This window comes from Canis aureus, chromosome 18 (genome assembly GCF_053574225.1).
Source record: "Canis aureus isolate CA01 chromosome 18, VMU_Caureus_v.1.0, whole genome shotgun sequence".
NCBI lineage: Eukaryota > Metazoa > Chordata > Mammalia > Carnivora > Canidae > Canis > Canis aureus.
Genome location: NC_135628.1, coordinates 57009942 through 57032440, shown reverse-complemented (window position 1 = coordinate 57032440; position 22499 = coordinate 57009942). Strand labels below are relative to the sequence as shown.

The window sequence follows — 22499 nt, the reverse complement described above, 5'->3', positions numbered from 1 at the left end:
ACACATCTGATTACTTTATTCTTCCTCTCTGTGAATATGCAACTGATGAAATCTGACCAATGAAAATTAATCTTTAAAGATATTTTTCAAAATATGAAGCACTGACAGACTTCTGCTTCTGACCTAGGTGAAATAACTAGGACTAGATTTACCCCTAGCATCTGAAAGTAACAACCACCAAAGACAACGATTTCAAAACCTTCAACATTAAGTCAGTTAGAGTTTGCAGGGCAGGTGGAGAAGAAAAAGTACAGCCCACTCTGGAGATCTGTTAGAAGGGCTCCCTTAAAGCTTCAGCTCCCTATCATCAGCCCATGCCAGAGAGAAAACCATTCAAGGTCAGGAAAAGAACCACCAATGAGGAGTGGGCATGATTATCTGAAATCACACACAGCCAGAGGAGAAAAATCTCCTGATTCACAGAGCACTTGGGTGGAGTACACAAAAGGATTTTGCCATAGTAGTGAGACAAAACTAGCCCTAGACCAAATGATGCTGTGCCCCCATAAGCAAAATTTAAAATAAGACCTGAGAGAACCATGATTTCCAAGTTACTTAACCAAATCCTAGAACAAAATTCAGGCACATTTACAGGAAAACAAAGAAATGCACTATCAGTACCCAAGAAGGTAAAAATCACAATATCTAGTATCCAAAATGTATGTAAGCCATGTAAAAAAGGAGGAGCAGATATTAATCAACTAAAACTAACCCAAAAATGTCATGAGGCAAAATTAGTAAACACGAACATTAAAATTATTATAATACGGGGATCCCTGGGTGGCGCAGCGGTTTGGCGCCTGCCTTTGGCCCAGGGCGCGATCCTGGAGACCCAGGATCGAATCCCACGTCAGGCTCCCGGTGCATGGAGCCTGCTTCTCCCTCTGCCTATGTCTCTGCCTCTCTCTCTCTCTCTCTCTGTGACTATCATAAATAAATAAATAAAATTAAAAAAATTATTATAATACTTGTATTTCATTGTTTAAGAAGCTACAGAAAAGACTGAATGTGCAGAGAGAGCTATTAAAGATTTTTTCTTAAAAGACCCAGGTCAAACTTCTAGAGCTCGAAACCACAATCTAAATTACACTACATAGGATTAACAACAGATTGGAGATTGCAGAAAAGATTAATGAATTTGAAGACACAGTAATAATAGACCAGAGGGGAAAACACTAGCATTCAATGAGGTTTGGGACTTGAAGTGCCTAAAATACTTAAATCTGACCAACAATATGTAAGACTTACACATTGAAACCTATTAAAAAATTGCTAAGAGAAATTATTAAAAAAAATAAAAAAAATAAAAAAAATAAAAAAATAAAAATAAAAAAAATAAAAAATAAAAAATTGCTAAGAGAAATTAAAGAATTAAATGAAGACATACACCTGTTCAGGGATAAAAAGACTCAATATGACCAAGATGTCAATTCTCCCATATTAATCTGTATACTCAACGCAATCTCAACCAAACTCCCAGCAGGTTTTATTGTAGAAATTAACTAGCTAATTCAAAAATTGTTATGAGAAAAAAATAAAAGATAAATAAAATTGATGTGGAAATGGGCAGCGCGGGTGGCTCAGCAGTTTAGCATCGCCCTCAGCCCTGGGTCTGATCCTGGAGACCTAGGATCGAGTCCCACAACAGGCTCCCTGCATGGAGCCTGCTTCTCCCTCTGCCTGTGTCTCTGCCTCTCTCTCTCTCTCTCTCTCTCTCTCTCTGTCTCTCATGAATAAATAAAATCTTTAAAATAAGTAAATAAAATAAATGAATGGTGTTGGAACAACAGGAAACTCTTGCATTAAAAAAATGAACTGGAAAAAAAAGGACAGGGATGCTGTGTTTGTCTTACACAGGTAAGTGGTTACAAAGGTAAAAATTCATCAAGCCATATACTTAATATATGTGCACTTTACTATATGCATGTATACCTTAAAAAAGGAGACAAGTCAGCATATAAGCTAGCTACAGAGGGACGCCAGGCTGGCTCAGTCAGAGAGCATGTAACTCTTGATCTTGGGATTGTGAGTTCGACCCCCACATTGAATGTAGAGATACTTAAAAATGAGTTAGCATATAGAGTAAGATCCTATATTTATTTTTTAAATAATATTTGTTTGAAATTTAAAAATTTCTACCCATCCAACATTTCCACATACACACACACACACACCGCAATGTCTAGAATTAGGTTCATCTAATATCAATGACAGTAACTTACAAAGCATAAAGTATAGAATAATTTTCATCTCCACATCTTCCTGAATTTCCATTGTTTGAATTCTTTATGGTGAATGTGTATTGTTTTTATAACAATACAGTTATGTTTCTAAAACTAGAAGCAAAGTTATTAATAGGGTTTTAATTCTGAGTAAAGAGAATATGAGAATTTATTTTCTTCTCTGTAATTTTCTATATTTTTCAATTCCCCTACTTAAAAAATATTTATATAAATCCAAAGACTATATATATAGCAACATGAAAAAATTTCGTTATGCTAAAAAAGTGTTAAGTTTGTTTTAATTACAACCTTTAAATTTCTGTATGTACCTAGACAAGATCCACACAAAAACCTTACAAAGGAAAATAGATAATATTTGGGAAAGGAGATTGTTGGACTTCTTTTTTATGACTTTTTCTTTTACAAGTTTTTCTGATACAGAAAGGGGAAGTTGCAAATACAAGTGTGCACAGGAAGAGAACAAAATGCATGGAATGTTGCTGAAGATCCCACATATATCCAACAATACAGAAGAGAGAACCATCTTTTCCATAAATGATGCTGGAACAACTGAACGCCCACCTACAGAAATAAAAAAAAAAAAGGAATCTAGACACAGATCTTATAGCCTTTGTAAAAATTAATTCAAACTGGACAGTGATCCTAAGTACAACACAAAATATGAAACTCCAAGCACTTAACATTGGAGAGAATTTAGATGATCTTGGGCAGGGTACAGACTTCTTAGATTACAACGCGAAAGACATGACTAAAGACAGAAATCACTGATGAGCTGGACTTCATTAACATTAGAAACTCCTGCTCTGGGAAAGACTCTGTCAAGAGAATGAGAAGACAAGCCACAAACTGGGAGTAAATATTTGCAAAGTGCATATATCCACATACATCTGGATACTCACTGCAATTTATTTTTAACAGAAGATCAAAAAAAAAAAAAAAAGAAAAGAAGAAATTAAGTGTTTGTTATAAAAGGTGTGGGAGGAAAAAAAAAGTGTGGGAGAGGGACCACCAATTAAATAGATTATGGTGTAACCATATGACAGAATACCACATAGCCATTTAAAAGACAGATGGATCAGTATGTGCGGTTAGAAAAGATCTCCAAAATAAAGAAAAGCAAAGTAACAAAGAGCTAAAATCATAGATCGGATGACCCCATTTGTTTAAAGAATATAGAATATATAATCTTAATGAATATTCCTTAAGTGTATATAAATTCATAAGCATCATATATTAAGTATTAAAGAATATTCTTGTTTAAAAATTATCATTCACACTTACTTATAAATATAGGTTTCTATTTCTCTCAAGGAACGAAAGGACACTTAACAGAGGTATTTCAGGAAGGAGATAAATAGGGTGAAAACTCTTCATTTTTTATTTTGTTCCTCTGGAAATATTTGAATTTTCTAAATATGTAACTAAATTTTTAAAAATATATATGTGATTTTTTAAAAAATCACATATATACAATTTTTCAATGGCAAAAAGGCCTATGTAGGCAAAGACATCATAGGCCTTTCAATTTGCTGGTTCATAAACTTTCTGTCTTTAACTTAATAAACATTTTATATTTTATGGCTGTTTATATTTTATGTTTTACATGCACACATAAGCATACATATATTTAAATCTAGCTTCTGTGGCTGACTCAAATTATCAATAATTACCATCTTAATTTAGCTACACAAGGTTTCTTGGTTACAAAGTGAACATTCTGACAACTGGAATCAAACATTCAAGCCAAACTAGGAAGGATATTTGTAACAGAAAATTAACATCATATCATGGTTGCTATCTAGTGAGCATTACAATCAAACTTCTAAGCAGAGAAGCAGCAGATCCTGAAAAGGAAGAAATGAATATTCGTGTGCGTTCTCCATGCCAAACCATATTAGCCCCTTTATACACTCTTTAATTTTCCCCAAAACCATAGATCATATTATTATCCCATTTAACAAATGAGGAACTAGACACAGTGGTCTCAAGTAACCGGTCCAAGGTAACTCTAACATGGGTAATACAATCCAGTGAGTGTCTACTAACTATACCCAACTCCCACCAAGCACTGTGACTACACCTATCTACTCTAAGTAGTGGCTTGAAAAAACCTGACCCTATCACCCAACATTAAACCTATCCACCTCAGAGCCTTCAGGAAATCTCAATGCTAAAAATTACACATGAGGTTAGAAGCTAAGACATGTGTTCCCAAGATCTTAATTCATGTTTAGCAGGGAAAAAAAGGGAGGGGGGATTATTTTGCCCCTTCTATCCACATATGCTGTCAGAAGTCCCAGGACTTGGAGGAAAAAAAAGTGTTTAGTGTCCAGACAGCCTCGCAGTAATTTTCAAACAGCACCTGCATTCCTTGTGCCAAGATGCCTCAGGGTACAAAGAGAGCTAGCTGGAAACCCGAAACACCATAATGAGACAGGCTCAGATGGTCTCAGATAAAGAGAAGAGGTAGTCCTGGAAACAACACTGACCACCCAACACAACTTCAGGGACTCTGCTCCAAACACAGTGACCACGTTCCTTTCTGCCACAAACTGTGTCATGGAACTCAAAGCTGTTTGTTCAAAGCCCTGATCAAAGCCTGGACCCCTTCAACAAAGCTCGCTTTGAATTAAATATGGGGCTGACCAAAACACTCTCTGTGGAGGAAGGGAATTTAACAGGTGTCTACAATAAAGGATTTTTCTAAGTTTTTGAAATTCCAACTTCTGTGAAGACATGAAAGTTGATGAAAACGTGAGCCTTCAACTGCCTTCAGACCTCCTTGACATCTGTAACCAGAGTCTGTCTACAAAAGCTCTGCTCTGAGGTTTCAATAAGGTCACCTCAAGTCACCGCCAAAGTTTGTCTTACCAATTAAATGGTCTATTAAAGGCCAACTTATAAAGAGAAGAGAGTCAACATTTAATTGGAAAGCAAATCACCTAACAGTAAGTGGTAGACACATTTCCCAATTAAAAATCTGACAAGAACACACAAAAATAAAACAGCATCTCCAAAATGCCATCTTGCTTATTCCCCATTTAGAAGGGCTGCCTGCTCCGATTTCACACCAAACTAAAGGTTAGGAGGGGGGAAAAAAAATCAATAGGAAGGTGGGAAAATGCTGTGTGCGGGCACATGTGTTAAAACTGTCCAAATTTACATCAGCAGGTGATCACAACTCTGTCCACCCAATTAGTTCCATTTTAAAGGGCCAGTGGCAAGACTTGAAACCAAAAGCTGCAGTTAGCAGTGGCCTCCGACAGACTGGGTCCCAAGCGCTGTCCCTCTCCTCATCAAAGCCCCACTTCCCAGCCTGAAGACCTCTTCTGCAATACCCGGGGAGCCCACCCTTTGAAACATCTGATTGTCCTAAAATATTTTTACTCAATAATTTTTAAACGGTTAAGAACTTCATTTATGAGTCTCAAGATACGTAAATACCCATTGACCAAATATTACATTTTCACAACTATACTATCCTTCTTGAAATTCTTTTTTTTTTAAAGATTTTATTTTTTATTTATTCAGAGAGACAGAGAGGCAGAGTCACAGGCAGAGGGAGAAGCAGGCTCCATGCAGGGAGCCTGATGTGGGACTCGATCCCAGGTCTCCAGGATTACACCATGGGCTGCAGGCGGCGCTAAACCGCTGCGCCACCGGGGCTGCCCTCTTTTGATTTTTAAATGCTTTAAAGTGATGGACAATCACACTAGCAAAATACTTATTATTTAACTATTTGGTGGAACAGCTAGAACTAGTGATGAGATCTGGCTGGTCCCCAAGTCTATACCTACTGTGTCCTTTGAACCCTTATCCACCTGTTGTTTTCTTATCCAGTGTTAAAAGACAACTAACAATAAATACTGCTTCAAGTCCTAGAAATAGCTTTAAATATATGTGTGTTATGCCACTACATGATGAGGTATAGAAACAACTTTTTCTTTTTTTTTTTAAAGATTTTATTTATTTATTCATGATAGACAGACAGAGAGAGAGAGAAAGAGAGAGAAGCAGGCTCCATGCAGGGAGCCCGATGTGGGACTTGATCCCTGGACTCCAGGATCACCCCCTGGGCCAAAGGCAGGCGCTAAACCACTGAGCCACCCAGGGATTCCCTAGAAATGACTTTTTCTAAAAAAAGATTTATTTGAGAGAGAGAGAGAGAGCACATGCGCACGTGCATGCATGTGCACACCAGCGGAGGGGTGGAGCATAAGGGAGAAGAAGTAGGGAATCTCAAGTAGACTGCCCACTGAGCACATATCCTCAACCTTGAGATCACAACCTGAGCCATAACCAAGAATTGGACACTTGGCCAACTGAGCCACTCACGTATACCTAGAAATGGCTTTTTTAACGTATCTGAGCAGAAGAACCAAAGGGGAATTTTTAATATTCACTATTCAAAAAAGAAAACAACAGCTCAGTGATATAAAAAGATAAAGCTAAGCTAATCAAACTTTTCAAAGGGCCATCGCTGACAAGTCATTTATTTGGTGACAAAACGACAGGTCCAAGGAAACATAAAGGAGAACTGGCATGTATCAGATATATCTTCAAGGAGGCTCAGATGTTACAAATATGAGCCTAAAATGGGTTCAGGAAAGCTTTGGTCTTTGAGAATATGAAGAGGTCAAGGAGAAGAGAAGGTAATCCAAATTTTACAGGAATTAAGAATTATGAATACAATGTTGCAAGGATAGCACAAGGAATACAGACTGAACAGATAAACAAAGCAGCAACTTCAGAGTGACAGACCAATTTACCAACAAGAAATATACATTTTCCATTCTTTTTTCCTCAGTTTTAGAGGATGCAACAGACATATAACACCACAGGTATTTAAGGTATACAACACGGTTTAATAAACCATATATTGCAAAATAATTACAATAAAGTTAGATGCATCCACCTCACAGTAACATTTTTTTCTTGTAATGAGAACCTTTAAGATCTACTCTCTTGGCAACTCCATTCCCCATTCTATTCTCCCCTGAAGTACTCTCCCCTGCTTCTCCCCACCCAAACATCAAAATAATACTACCAGCCTCGTCTCATTAACAGCCACTGTTTGTGAAATTTAAACCACTGCATATGTTCAAGAGCACATCAGGGAGGAAACAACAAGGAAAGAGAGCTAGCAACACTCTCAGGTGAACCCCACAATTTTCCTGTGACTCAAAGAAATATTGATATATAACACTCAAAAACCAACAACAACCAGTCTTAAATAAGGTCATATGTAACCACGAACTCTAATCCTTACTAAAGTTGCCCAGGATGTTAGATCTGGACACTCCATTATAGTGTGCTAGTTAACAGATGTAATAAGGTGTTATTCAAATGATCTGTGGTGGTCGAGGATAGGAAAGAAAAATGAAAAAGATTAATACACAACAGAATTCAGCCTAAAAAATGTGTAGGCCTAAATCATGGTGATAATGTGAAGGTAAGAGAGATGGGCATAAGAGATGAATGAATAACCACAAAATCATATTCCACACTTTCCAGCAAGAGAGGCCCCCCCTGAGAACAAAGGAACAGTCAACCAAGGGCAAATTTGAATCAGCATCAGTAAAAGAAAAAAACTTTAGTTTGGTTTTTATGCTTTCTTCAAATGTAGGGCATTTAGAATAACTATAATTGGCATTTAAGAAAACTGATACACGGCAAAAAAGAAATGGGCAAAGCCTACAGAATCCTAAGTGCACAGTTGAAACGGTACATTGACATCCAGCTGTTATGTTCCCCTGTTAAACCCCCTACTCCACTCACCACTCCTCCTGGATTCCCAGTATTTTGTTTGTCTCTGTTTCTAGTCTCATGTCATAGTTTTGACTTCCATCTTTTAGCCCTCAAGTAAGTGAATTCTACTCTCATGGGTAACATCATGTCTGATTTGTTGTTGCAAAACTCAGGGCATTCACTTATTTGTTCAACAAAAATTTATTATGTATGAAGCCCCAGGCACCATACGACACACTGGCACTAAATACATAGTTTAAATGAATGTTGACTGTAATGCAGAAAAAACAAAAAGTTCCAAAAAGAATCCAAATAAATTCATGTACTATGATTTCACGGAGGATTAAGATGGGACCCTAACAATATTCCAGTTGTAGTATCGTGAACCATCTACCTCACCTATGGTGTCATAGCAAGAATGTGAGTCCACAATAGACCAGCCTTCCCTTTCCAAGGCCTACCAAGTTCATTAGGCATTTCCATACAGAGAATTATCATCTTAATTCTTTAAAAAGAACAAACCAACCCCAAAACACCTAGTAATAATGATTTCATCATCTTAAATTAGAGGCCCCCAAATAACACCATTAATAGGTGGGCCTTTATCAGTCCACGAGTGGTAGGCTTTTAAAACTCGGGCTGTTCATACCTTCAAACCCTTCGTAACTGCCAGGCACCGCGAGGCTGGGTTTGAAAAAGCTCATCAGGACAGTGGAGGAGCCCTCCTAGAAGTCAGCTAGAAGTCTAGCATGAGGGGGTGGGGGTGAAGAGGAGGGGGTTTTGCTTCATGAAAAGTCATCTGAGTTGAAATCCAAATGTCAACGATGTAAACTCGTGTCATAATACATTTTATTCAGGTGGTTGTAATCACTGCCTGGATCATCCTTATCCTTCATGGTGTTTGAAAGGCCTCTCCCATCCTTAATTTGGCTCCCATTTTGAAAAAAGGAGCCCCTAGAGAGGTCCACCGCTCCCATCCCCACTCCCACCGTACATGTTCTGGGAAAATAACGTGCATGGAAGGCAATTAGAAACTTGTTTCGTCTTGAAGGAACAGCCCGGGCCAGGGAGGCGGAACCAAAATCGAAAAGGGATGCACGCCTGCCGCCCCGCAGCCCTTCCGCGAGCTCGCTGCGGGCTCTGCGGCTGGAGGCTGTGGCCATTCACAGGTGGTTGGAGGCGTCCCAAGAGTGAGAACACAGTCAGCGACTCGTGACGGGAGTCCCCGGACTCCAGGGCCTCGCCCCCAGGAATCCAGGAAACTGGGCGCCCTCCCCGGGAGCGCTGCAGGCAACCCCGGGGTACACGGTGTGCGGCTCGGGGCACCCCCGGCTTCCTCCACCAAGCCCCGAACGGCGTGCTTGTGCGGCCCCGGGACCCCAGCGGAAGCCTCAGGGCCTCAAGAAACGACGGCGAGGCGGGGCTCCGCCCTCCAGCCCAACCCCAGAGAGAAAGGGGGAACTGTGGGGCCCTGGGGAGGGGCTGGGGGGAGGCGGGGAGGGGGAGGGGCGGGGAGGGGAGGGGGAGGGGTCGGCAGGGTGGAACCCAGCTGCCCCTTCTCCCTTCCAAAGCGGAGGTCGAGCCGCTGCCCGCCGCCCCCGGCCCCTGACCCTGCCTCCTGCCTCCTGCCTCCCTCACCTGATCACAGAGATGAGCAGCCCCGAGGGGTCTTTGCTTTTGCTGACTGTGCCTCTGTATTTCCCACCAGCCGCTTCTGCCGCCATCTTGGTACCGGGCGGAGGCGGGGGCGGAGGCGGAGGCGGAGGCGGAGGCCCCGCGGGCCCGCCGGGGAGCGAGCGGACGCTCTGGGAGGGACGCGCTGGCGAGCCCGCCAATGGAGGAGGAGAAGCCCCTGGACGCGGACCTGAGCCGCCCAATCGCTGCGGTGGGGAGGCGGGACTGAGGCGGCAGGGGCCGGGCCGCTCGCGCCCTGAGCACTCTGGGAACTGGAGTTTTCGCCTGTGGCTCCGGGGCGCGCAGGAAATCGGAACCGGAGCCGCTCGAGGAAGTCTCTTGGGGACTGTCCGTCTGGTTTGTATTTATTAGGATCTAGTGCGGTGTTTTTTGTTTTGGGGGGAGTTTTTTTCCCAGTTTCGTTGTTTTTAGAATGTTATCAGATTTTTAATCGAGCTGTCTTACAACGCCAAAACGTGTGTAGACGGGTGTGTACGCTTACACGGGGCGGGGGGGCCGCGAGCAAGATTCTGCGTTAAACGCAAGTGGTTTAAAAAAAGTTGACACTTCGTCGGGGTTTCATACATAGCAAAGCGGTCAAAAAGATCTTGCGATCTCTTGGAGGTCAGCCCTTGACACACGCAAAAAAAAATTTTTTTGATAAATAAAAACGGTTCAATAAACTGCAAAAATAAGGCACAGAAATGCTTTTCTTTAGAGATAAAAGCTTATTCTCTAAAACTAAACGTTACTACATTCATTAGCTTTATGTGTGAATTCAGCTACCTTCCAGCGTAACTGTATTTCCAGACGATCCTAAAAATACGTACTTGCAAGAGCACACAAACAAGATATTGACAAAAAGACGAAAAAAACAAACAAAAAGGACCAAATTGCAGATTTTTCTTCTTCCCAAGCTAAATAAAATATACATAGTAATAATGTACTTGTGCTTTGCTAATATTTTTACTGGTGGGCTTTTATATTTCTTTCATTTGACTCTTGGTTCAGTCATTAATTCAGAAGATGAAATTTTAAAAAACAAAGGTTACTCTGTGTATGAAACGTATACATCAAGGAACAGGAAGAAAAATAAATATGAAACGAGAGAAGGATACTGCTTAGTAGCTGAAGAGATTTTAAAGACTTCAGAGATGAAGAGAAAGCAAATTCAGAGGCTCTGGGTCGTGGAGCAACAAACAGAACACATCAACCACTTCTATCAAAACAGCATAGAAGTATTAAATAAATTGTAGACTACCCATATGAGGATATAACATATACTCATTGGAAATCATAATTTTAATGGCTCTTAATGAAAGTGAGATTTTCATGCTATAAGTACACAAAGCAGGTTAAATAAGTTAGAGAGAGAGAAGTAATTGGCCCTAGTGGCTAAGAATGCAAGCAATAGGAAAAAAAACCATGATCTTTGCAGTGATACAGAAAAAGCTTTTGACAAAATCCAATATGTTTATAACAATGAAACACTCAGAAAACTAGAAATGGAACTTCTTCAACGTGATAAAGAATATTTGTTAAAAACACACCGGTGACATCATATTCAATGGTGAAAAACTGAAAGCTTTCCAGCTGTAATCAGGCACAAGACAAGGATACCCACTTTCACCACTTCTATTCAACATGGTAGTGGAAATTCTAGCCAGAGCAATTAGGCAGAAAAAGAATAAAAAGCATCTAAACTGGAAAGGAAAAAGTGAAAGTATCTCTGTTTGTAGACAATATGATTTTACATATGGAAATCCTGAAGAATTTCTTTTCGTGATTAGAGCCAATAGATTAACCCAGCAGAGAGAGTTGCAGGATGCAGTATCAAGACAAATCAGTAGCAACAAACTATCAAAAGAAACAAAATGGGGCATCTGAGTGACTCAGTCAGTTAAGCATCTACCTTTGGCTCAGGTCATAATCCCAGGGTCCTGGGATCGAGCCCTGCATCGGGGTCCCTAGGGAGTCTGCTTCTCTCTCTCTCTCTCTCTCTCTCTCTCTCTCTCTCCTTCTGCCCTTCTCTCTGCTCATTTATTCTCTCTCTCTCTCTCCCAAAAAATAAGTAAAATATTTTTAAAAAGAAATTTAACAAAACGATTCCATTTACAATAGCATCAAAAAGAATAAAGTACTTAGGAATAAATTTAACCAAGGAAGTGAAAGACTTCTACACTAAAAGCTACAAAGCATTGTATATAATAAGTTAAAGAACTAAACAAAAAAAAAAAAAAAAGAACTAAACAAATGGAAAGTCATCCTGTGTCCATGAATTAAAAGACAATATGATTAAGATATCAATGCTCCCTAAAGCTATCTACAAACTCAATGCAATTCCTATAAAAATTCCAGTGGCCTTTTCTCCCAAATTGGAAAAACTTTTCCTAAAATTCGCATGGAGGGCATCCCCGGTGGCGCAGCGGTTCAGTGCCGCCTGCAGCCTGGGGTGTGATCCTGGAGACCCAGGATCGAGTCCCACATCGGGTTCCCTGCATGGAGCCTACTTCTCCCTCTGCCTGTGTCTCTGCCTCTCTCTTTGCTCTCTCTGAATGAATAAATAAATAAATCTTTAAAAAAATAAAAAATAAAAAAAATAAAATTCGCAAGGAATTGCGAAGAGCCCCAAATACCCAAAGCAATCTTTAAAAATAAATTTGGAGAACTGAGTCTTCCTAATTTCAAAAGATACTAAAAAACTAATCTAAAGTGTGGCATTTACACAAACACATAGATAAATAGAATATTATGGAAAGTCCAAAATGAACTCATATATCCATGATCAATTGATTTTCTACAAGGGTCCCAATATCATTCAACAGAAAAAGAAAAGTCTCTTCAACAATGATTCAGGGGAAACTGGATATAAACATGCAAAAGAATGAAGTTGGATCCTATCTTAGTCCACTCAAGCCGCTATAACGTAATACCACAGACTGAGTAGCTTATAAACAACAGTAATTTATTTCTTGAAGTTCTGGAGGCTTGGAGTCCAAGACTAAGACACCAGCATACTCACATTCCAGTAAAGACCCTGTTCCTGCTTCATGGCCAGCGCCTTCACACTGCACCCTCAGTGGTGGAAGGGACTAGAGACTTCTGTGAAGTATCTTTTATAAGAACACTAATCCCTAATCACTTCCAAAAGATCCTATCTCCTAATACTATCACCTTTAGGGATTAGGATTCAACAAATGAATTTGCAGGTCAGAGAGAATACATTCAGATCCCACAGCATATAACAAATTTAACTCAAAATGGATCAAAGACCTAGACAGAGAAAATTCTTAGAAGAAAAAAATGGGGTAAATCACTATGACCTTAGGTTTGGCAGTGGATTCTCCTATATCACACCAAATCATGAGCAGCAAAAGGAAAAAATAGATGACTTGGATTTCACCAAAATTAGAAGCGTTTGTGCATCAAAGGACACAATCAAGAAAGTAAAAAGAGACCCCACAGGGTGTGAGAAAATATACACAAATCGTATTATCCGATACGAGTCTTATATCCAGCATATGGAAAGAATTCTTACAACTCAACCACAAAAGACAAAAACTTCAATTAAAACTGGGCAATGGGGATCCCTGGGTGGCGCAGCGGTTTAGCGCCTGCCTTTGGCCCAGGGCGCGATCCTGGAGACCCGGGATCGAGTCCCACGTCGGGCTCCCGGTGCATGGAGCCTGCTTCTCCCTCTGCCTGTGTCTCTGCCTCTCTCTCTCACTGTGTGCCTATCATAAAAAAAATAAAAAATAAAAAAAAATAAAACTGGGCAATGGACTTGAATAGACCTTCTTCCAAGGGAAATATACAAATGGCCAACAAACACATGAAAAGATGCTACATAACATTAGCCATCAGGGAAATACAAATTAAAATCACGTGAGATACCACTTCACACCCACTAGCATGGCTATAATTTTAAATAACAGGAAAAAAATGTTGGCAAGAGTGTGAAGAAACTGGAACCCTTGTACATCTGCTGGTAAATAGTGCAGCCAATGTGGAAAACAGTTTGGTGGTTCCTCAAAAGTTAAAATTACCCCATGACCAGCAAATTGACCTATAGGTATACATCCAAGAGAATTGAAAACAAGTGCTCAAAAAAATCTAGTACACAAATGTTCATAGCAGCACTGTTCACAATGGCCAAAAGGTAGAACAACCCAAATATCTATTAAGAGATGAATGTGGTATAGTATATGGTTTATGATTGAGGTATAAACAAAATGTGACATATCCGTACAAGTGAATGAAATACTGACACACGCTACAAAATTGATGAACGTTGAAAACATTATAAGTGAAAGAAGCGAGACACAAAAGGCTGCATGATGTATGATTCTATTTATATGAAATATCCAAAATAGGCAATTTCACACAGGCAGAAAGCAAATGTCAGGGCCAAGGGCAGGATACCCCAATGGGCCACTTGGGCATAAATATTATTTTGAGTTAAAAGGCAATCAAATCCCTGAAGATTCAGGAAAATCTCTTTACCTCCCCCTCAACTGCCTAAAAAGAATTTAAATAGAGGATCTGCTCCAGGTCCGTAGATAACCATATTGCAATCTGAACTAAGTATTAGGTATGGTAGATGGGAAGGAACCCAGCAAGGCCTGTTGGATCAAAGTCTTCCATGTGCTATCGTTTCTGAGTGCCCAAGAAAACATTTGTTTATCAAATACAGTCTTGTTCATCTTCCTATAAATTACATTCCTTCCCTTGGAAGCTCCAGACCCCATCCCCTCCTCCTTAGTTCAGGATGACATATATACCTCATTCTACCTGACTGCCTTTGGAATCTCATGTTTGTGTGGATTCCCCATACACACAACACTAAATTTTAGTTTCTCCCGTTAACCTGTGTTATGTCAATTTGATTTTTAGTCCAGCTAGAAGGACCTTGAAGGGCAGAGGAAATTCTTCTTCCCCAACATAGATTAGTGATTCCCTGGGACTCGGGGGAGGTGGGAATGAAGAATGACTGCTTTGTAGACACAGGATTTCCTTTTGGGACGATGGGAATGTTCTGGAACTGGATAGTGATGATTGTTCCACAATTTAATGAATGTATTAAAAGCCACTGACAGATATACTTTAAAATGGTTAAAATAATAAATGTTATGTGTGTTTGACCACAATAAAAAAATAAAAATAAAAATGTAGGTTGTGCAGTAGGACTACCTAGACTCAATCCCAGCTCTTCACTTACTGGCTAGTTACTTAACCTTTCTTTGCCTCAGTTTCCTTACTTGTAAAGCAGGTGACATAAGGAAGTCCCTTAGAGAGAGGAATAGTGAGACTGTGTGAGATATGCGTGTTCAGCATTTGGCAAATATCAGCAATTACTACTAAAGTAAGATACTAGTTTTATTCAAATATATCTGTGTTATCATGAAGTCGTTTTGAGGAGCAAGAATACAGCTATTTTTTTCCATTTTTTAACACTTTTCTGTGTTTTCCAAATTTTCTATGAATAGGTTGCCTTTCCAAACAGAAATGAACAAAAGACCTTTTTTAAAAAGCAAGAATTGGATAAGCACCAAAATAATGGCTACTTTTATCACCAACTGGAAAAGCAATTATGTGATCATGAATACACAAACCCCAGTTAAACCTTAATTCAATGAACTGCTTTAGCTTCTCTATTCCACTTCCTTTATATCCCACTTCCAGAGATCTTACCCATTGCACCTTTCACACTGCCTCTGTTCTAGGTGACCTAAACTAAGCCCAAACTTGCACTAAACTATGAACAATGAAAAAAAAAAATCAAGGGAATGCTTTAGTGGGTCTGCCTATTTGTCACCTTTAGCCTTCAACCGCAGACTCCCCAACTCACCAGGCTACTTGGAACCAGATGAAATGTACGAAGATCTAAGGGACTGATTACAGACTTTGCTGTTTCTTTCTTTCTTTCTTTTTTTTTTTTTTTTTGACTTTGCTGTTTCTATAGGAGGGCTAACCTGCTGTACAAGAAAGTAAATGAAAAGGAAATGACTATAAATCACAGCATCTACTCAATGCCCAAAGAATAAAAGCATACGGGCTGCAGATGGGATATATATCAATGGGATATAAGCAAGGAGAGCTAGAATGGCTATAGAAGTTTTCATGGAATAGGTGGGTTATGATTAAGCCAGACCTCCCCCGCCAAAAAATAAATAAATAAATAAATAAATAAATAAATAAATAAAGAGAATAGAAACTAAAATACTAGAAGAGGAAGGAAAGAACCTTCTAGACAGGTGGAGGTGCAAAGTATAAACATGCATCCTGTGTTAAAATAAAAATTTGAATAGAGGGGATCCCTGGGTGGCGCAGTGGTTTGGCGCCTGCCTTTGGCCCGGGGCGCAATCCTGGAGACCCGGGATCGAATCCCACGTCGGGCTCCCAGTGCATGGAGCCTGCTTCTCCCTCTGCCTGTGTCTCTGCCTCTCTCTCTCTCTCTCTGTGTGACTATCATAAATAAATAAAAATTAAAAAAAATTTTTGAATAGAATAAGGGATTCATGGAAAAGAAATGGTGTCATAGGGGAAGAGATACATGGAGATCCATTCAGAAAAGACCTTGAACCCCATGGCCAGGCATTGGATATGTTTATGCAGTGAGGGTGAAAAGCAGTGTATGTTCAGGTCTTGTTTTATGTTGTCTATTATATTGTAAACCGGGCAGACTGTTTCTTATTATTACATTTGTAAATATACCCAGAGGCTCTTAAAACCATGGGAACATCCAATTAAATTAAAATGCTTTGACCTCTTTGGATGAGAGGCTCTATATAAATCCAAGGTATTGATATTCTTATTATTGTGGATAAATGAAATGTGTGAGTAAGGCTACCTCCGCAGCAGATTAATAAAAGAATGCCAGGTCGGGGTGTCTGCAGGACGCCCAGCACAGACCAGTAGTTTAAAAAAGAGTGTCTCATAACACCAGCCATGTGGGCAGAACTCTGGAAAGAGAGCTATTTTACATCCTCTTCAACGTTTCCTGCTTACAAGAGTCAGTTCATCTAAGATATAAAAAATGTGCATTAGGAATGGCTGAGGAAATCAAGGCACAGCCTATAGATTAAAACCAAAGGAAAAAAGTTAATGATGCTTTCATCATGGAAAAAACAATGGTTTTATTCAAGATCTCAACTTACCAACTTTTCCAATTACTTCATTTTACATAAATCTTATGAAAATACTAGTTTGAGATACACACACTGTCTTCTATTGGAAGGAAACGTTGTAAGTAGATCACGATAGGCTGTACAATGTCCCACCTATTGATTTTGTTTGCCATGTTCTTGGTGCCTGGTGCAGCCTATGTTGTCTGACTGCAGAAGTGTGGTTTAATCTTCACATTGCATTTGAGTTTCTGAGCATTTTAGGAGGCTGGCCTGGAATAGTATTTTCAATAATAAAGTACAATTTTGTTATACGGAGAGTGTCCTTTGTTTCAGTGGGACACAAACCTGACTGCTGGTCGCTAAGCCAGCAACTGTACCCCAGCTTCTCTCCCAGATTCCAACATCCAAGTGTGTAAAATGTTCCAGGAACCATGCATAGTCAAATACCCTCTGGGACCTTCCACCCAGATTTGCAACTAGACCTCCAACTGAACCCACCTCTCCTACCCCCTTTTGTCCCTACTTGCTTCTTCCCATGTGTTTCCTGTTTCAACAAATGGCTCAAAAATCTGTTGGGTGAAAAGACAACCTATGTAAAGGGACAAAGTATTTGCAAATGATATAGCTGATAAGAGTCTAGTATCCAGAAAATAAAGAACTCTTATAATTCAGGGATAAAAAGACAAATAATCCAATCTTTTAAATGAGCAAAGGATCCAAATAGACATTTCTCCAAAGGAGATATACAAACAGCCAACAAGCACATGAAAAGATGCTAAACATCATTGGTCATTAAGGAGACACAAACCCAAATCACAGATACTACTTTGCACCCACTAGAATGGTTATAGTCTTTTGAAAAGGAAAATAACAACTGTTGGCAAGTATATGGAGAAATGGAAACCTATGCATCACCTGTGAGAATATAAAATGGTGCAGCTGCATTGGAAAATAGTTTGGTGGTTCCTCAAAAGGTTAAACCTAAAATTACCATATGACCCAGCAATTCTCAGTGTGGGTATATGCACAAAAGAATTGAAAATAGGTTTTCAAATAAAAATTTGTATGCAAATGTTTATAACAGTACTATTCATAATATCCAAAGGTGAAAAGAACACTAAGGCTCACCAAAGGATAGGGGGAGAAACAAAATGTGGTATATCCATACATTGGATTATTATTCAGCCATAAAAAGGAACACAGCATTGATCAATATTACAACATGGACGAATCTCCAAAACGTTATGCTGAGTGAAAGAAGCCAGACACAAAAGGTCCCACATGTGTGATTCCTTTTCTATGAAATATCCAGAAAAGATAAATCCAAAGAGAGAGAAAATAGATTAGTGGTTATAAGAGGCTTCGGGGAAGTGAACATAGAGAGTGACATCTTTATGGGTACAGGATTTCCTTTGGAGGTGATGGAAATGTCCTGGACCTGGATCATATTGCAGACCATTGCAAATATGGTAAATGCCACTGAATTGTACACTATTACATATATATTGGCTATATATATATATATATACACACACATATATATCACAATATATAAATTATATATGAATTTATATGTTTTGTCATTTTATAATAATATAAAGTTTTAACATATAATGAAAGAGAGAAAAAGGAAGTGAGAGACTAAGCAAATTCTATCAATTTGACCTACATGATGGTCCTTAATTCCATCCCCTTCTTGGCATCCCCTTCCCAGTGCCTTAATCAGGACTTCATCCACTCTCCTTTAAAACTCTCATTAGTGTCCCATGTGTGACTCCTTTCTCTGACATTGCCCTTGTTCTGATCCACCCATCACACTAGTAGAAATCTGCCAGTTCAAATATGTTGTACATGGTGTTTGTGGCCTTGGCCGACTTGGAGCTGTTCTGTAAGGTTTGCTTATCAGAGAATGATTTAGGGATCCAACTTCACAGCGCTTTGTGCATTCTAGATGTTCAAAGCTTTTTCTTATGCATCATGTCTGATCTATCACTGTATTAGTGGAAACTGAGACTTTACATACTTTTTATGTGTTGTAATATTTCTTCACATGAATCTCTCCTATACCCTACCCCAATATGAGGAATCTGATCTTTTTACTCCTGCATTAGGAACCTCCAAGGACTCTCATTGCCCATAGCACTTTTACAAACTGTTTACTTGAGAACCAGCTCCAAAAGATCTTTCCAGCTCCCTTATTGATTACGCCCATTATATCTTACTCTCTAGCCATGTCCCAAATATGCCAGGTATTCTTATATTTTCCTTTATTCTACATGCTTTTGCTCAGTCTACAATGTCTCTGAGCCCCAGATCCCCTATCTGTGAAAACATGACTACCTAGCTTCAGGCTTGTCAAGAAACTCGGAGATAATAAGATATGTATGTAGGAAACTCAACATATGGTTACTTTTAAGAAAAAAAAAAAATCTTTTCCATTTACCTGGTTAAAATTCTGCTTCCCTTTAAAGCCAAAGGTCAGTAATTCACCTAAGCACTCACGTGCCACACACACATGCACACACCACAACTCTCTTAATTCTCTGTTAGCAGCAGTTACAGTAAAATAATATGGTTGTTATAGAGGCTGTGTTGTTTTCCTTTAGCCTTGTTCATTTGTAAATTTGAGTGCAAAAACAGTGTTGTGTTCATTTTCATACCCCTATTGCCTTCCACAGAGCAGAGTCTTAGTATTTGTTGAATGGAAATATCCTCTATACTCCTTTAATATATAATGGGTTAAGACCAAATCTTCCAAAAATACTTTAAAGAAAGTTAACCAGAGAGGCTAGTAAACATCACCACAGTCATCACACTGATAAGCGATTTAAACACAATATTTCCTTCAACAATTTTTAAAAGATTTTATTTATTTATTCATGAGAGAGACAGAGACATAGGCAGAGGGAGAGGCAGGCTCCCCACAGGGAGCCCAAGGTGGGACTTAGTCCCAGAACCCCCAGCCAAAAGGAGATGCTCAACCACTGAGCCACGCAGGTATCCCTCCTTCAGCAATTTAAAAAAAGATTTCACTGTTTAGTTGAATTAATTAAAATTTAAGTTGCCTTTGGGGAACAATCACAAAAATAGAAATCATTTTTTGATAGATTTATAGATTATAATCTCATTTTATTATATATAAAATCATGAGGAATGTTAAAATAGAATCAGCGACATCATTTCCTATCTGTAATTTTTCATACTGTCTGGATCAAAATCCTGTAATGTGCTGTCTCCACTTTGCACATACATAAGTGAAACAGTAGACAATACAAAGATACATATATTTGTTTTGTAAAAGTGCTTGTAGGTGTTTACTATGGAATGAAACAAATATTCAAAATGCAAAAGCTTCTGAATTTTTGTTTAAATAATTATTTGATAATATTTTTGTTCTTAGTTGGCTCATTGATGGTTAAAATAAACAAAAGATACTTGTACCAGAAAATTAAGTAATGAAGTTGTCTATTCCAAGATTTCAAGGATTAATGACTCCAGAAGTTCAATCACCCTGAAGTCACACCTCCATTGCAATGGGATCAACAGCAAGACTATCATTTATCTTCAGCTGTTCTAAGAGAATCTTTAACCATCTACTGAGAAAAATTTGTTATGACAATGCCCTAGGATATCTGGAGACTGACTGGGAAGGCATTGCAGGGGAACTGATTCACAAATAGGATCAATTATTCTGCATAGATTGAACATCTATTGAACAGAGTTGTCAAGTTGAATTGGCTCAGCTGAGGGATGAAAAACAGCTACCTACTGGGTAACTTGATTAGCTCTCCAAAACTAACTTTCCTCTGTTAGTCCTCTTTCATAAAAACCCTTGTGAAAAAAGCCATTGTATGTGTGGAGGGAGTGAGAACATAATAAGACTTATTTACATCATATAGATATATATTTTTTCCCCAACAGATATAGGAGTACATGTGTACAAAGAAAAATGCAAAAGATACTCATAGCTGCATGATTCATAATAACCCAAAATTGGGCAATACAAGGAAACACCCAATAGTGGAATGTAGAATCAGTGCAATAGTTATACAACAGGATACTCCAGAGCAGTGAAAAAGAAGCCAATTTCAACGACATACAACATGAATGAATCTCAAAAACATAATGTGGAATAAGCAAAGACAGACACAAAATAATACATACTGTATAGTTTCACCTATACAAAGTTCAAAAACAGGCAAAATAAACATAAACAGTCACCTTCTAGGTAAAAGGCACAGGGTAGCAACTAGAGGAGAGAGGTGCTGTAGTGTTCTGTTTCTTGATAAGGTGGCGATTACATAAATATTGAACTTCATTTCTATTTTATTTCTCATATTCTATTTTATTAACTTTAGTGATAACAATGTATTATTAAAGGAGCTGTTTGCTTTTCTGAATGTGACCACATATACTGAACTTCTAACTATATTTACATATGTTTCATATGCTTGTAAGAGTATAAGAAGCTGATAATATAACCATCTGGGTTGGGGCACCTGGGTGGCACAGTCAATTAAGCATCCAACTCTTGGTTTCAGCTCAGGTCATGATCTCAGGGTCATGAGATGAAGCCCCCACTACCGGTTCTGCGCTCAGCATGGAGTCTGCTTGGGTTTCTCTCTGTCTCTCCCTCTGCCCCTCCTCCACCTCAAAATAAATAAATAAATCTTAAAAAAAATACATGAAATCATCTGGGTTGCCTCTTGGGAGGGAACTGGGTAGCTGGAGGGTAGGGATGTATTTTAAAGTGTTTAACCTACATTAATGTATTATCTCTTCAAACAATAATAATTTAGATAAATTATTCCAAGCTTTATCCTATATACAGACTTCTGGCAGAATTTAATTGTTCTGAGATTCTGGCTTTTACTTCCTTTGGTTTACATATGTCACCAATACCTTGCGTTGCAGAGTTCACACTGGTGTCCTGCTAAGGTGATAACAGTCCCTTGACTATTAGTATCTATTTGAGAAATACAGTGGCATTTTGTTCTTCCCATTTCCTATTCTTCCTATCCTCCAGCATCCTATGTCCACGTTCCATTTTAGCCTCCAAGACTCTTTCCTAAGATTTCTTTTATTTATTTATTTATTTATTTATTTATTTATTTATTTATTTATTTATGATAGTCACAGAGAGAGAGAGAGAAAGAGGCAGAGACTCAGGCAGAGGGAGAAGCAGGCTCCATGCACCGGGAGCCCGATGTGGGATTCGATCCCGGGTCTCCAGGATCACGCCCTGGGCCAAAGGCAGGCGCCAAACCGCTGCGCCACCCAGGGATCCCTCTTTTCTAAGATTTCATTGGCAATTCTGATGCAAGTTTTCAGGATTCCTGCACACCGTTCATTCACTTTTATACATTCTTAAACTTTTCAAAGTTTAATTAAATAATTGCTCAAAATCTCATCAAATTCTTTAATTATGTAAATAATTGCTCAGAAGCACCACTTTTATAAACACTTGTGTGCACTAAGTAAACGCAAAATAGATGACATTTGTTTAACTTTACAGGTTTGTGAAATTTTCACACTTAATTTCAAAAATATTAAGTAAATAAATGCTCAGCCATGCACACAATTCTTAAGAAACAGTCATTACCACCTGCTACCTGTTCAGTGCCAACATTTGTAAATTAATAAAATATGGTTTTCACCTGAGCACCAAATGTTGCATTCTTTGGCTGGAGTGATCATGTAGAAAATG

At 38.9% G+C, this 22499-nt stretch overlaps 1 protein-coding gene across 12 annotated transcripts in view; it reads right to left on the bottom strand.

Moving 5' to 3' along the window:
• The window catches only part of EXOC4 (exocyst complex component 4), a 747424-nt gene extending 737629 nt beyond the window's left edge, over window positions 1–9795 (bottom strand). For all 12 annotated transcript variants that reach the window (XM_077857384.1, XM_077857385.1, XM_077857386.1 and 9 more), the window contains exon 1: window positions 9630–9795. In XM_077857384.1, coding sequence (XP_077713510.1) covers window positions 9630–9715 — 86 coding nt within the window. In that variant the 5' untranslated portion in view covers window positions 9716–9795. The remainder of the gene's footprint in view (window positions 1–9629) is intronic.
• Window positions 9796–22499: the final 12704 nt, after the last annotated feature.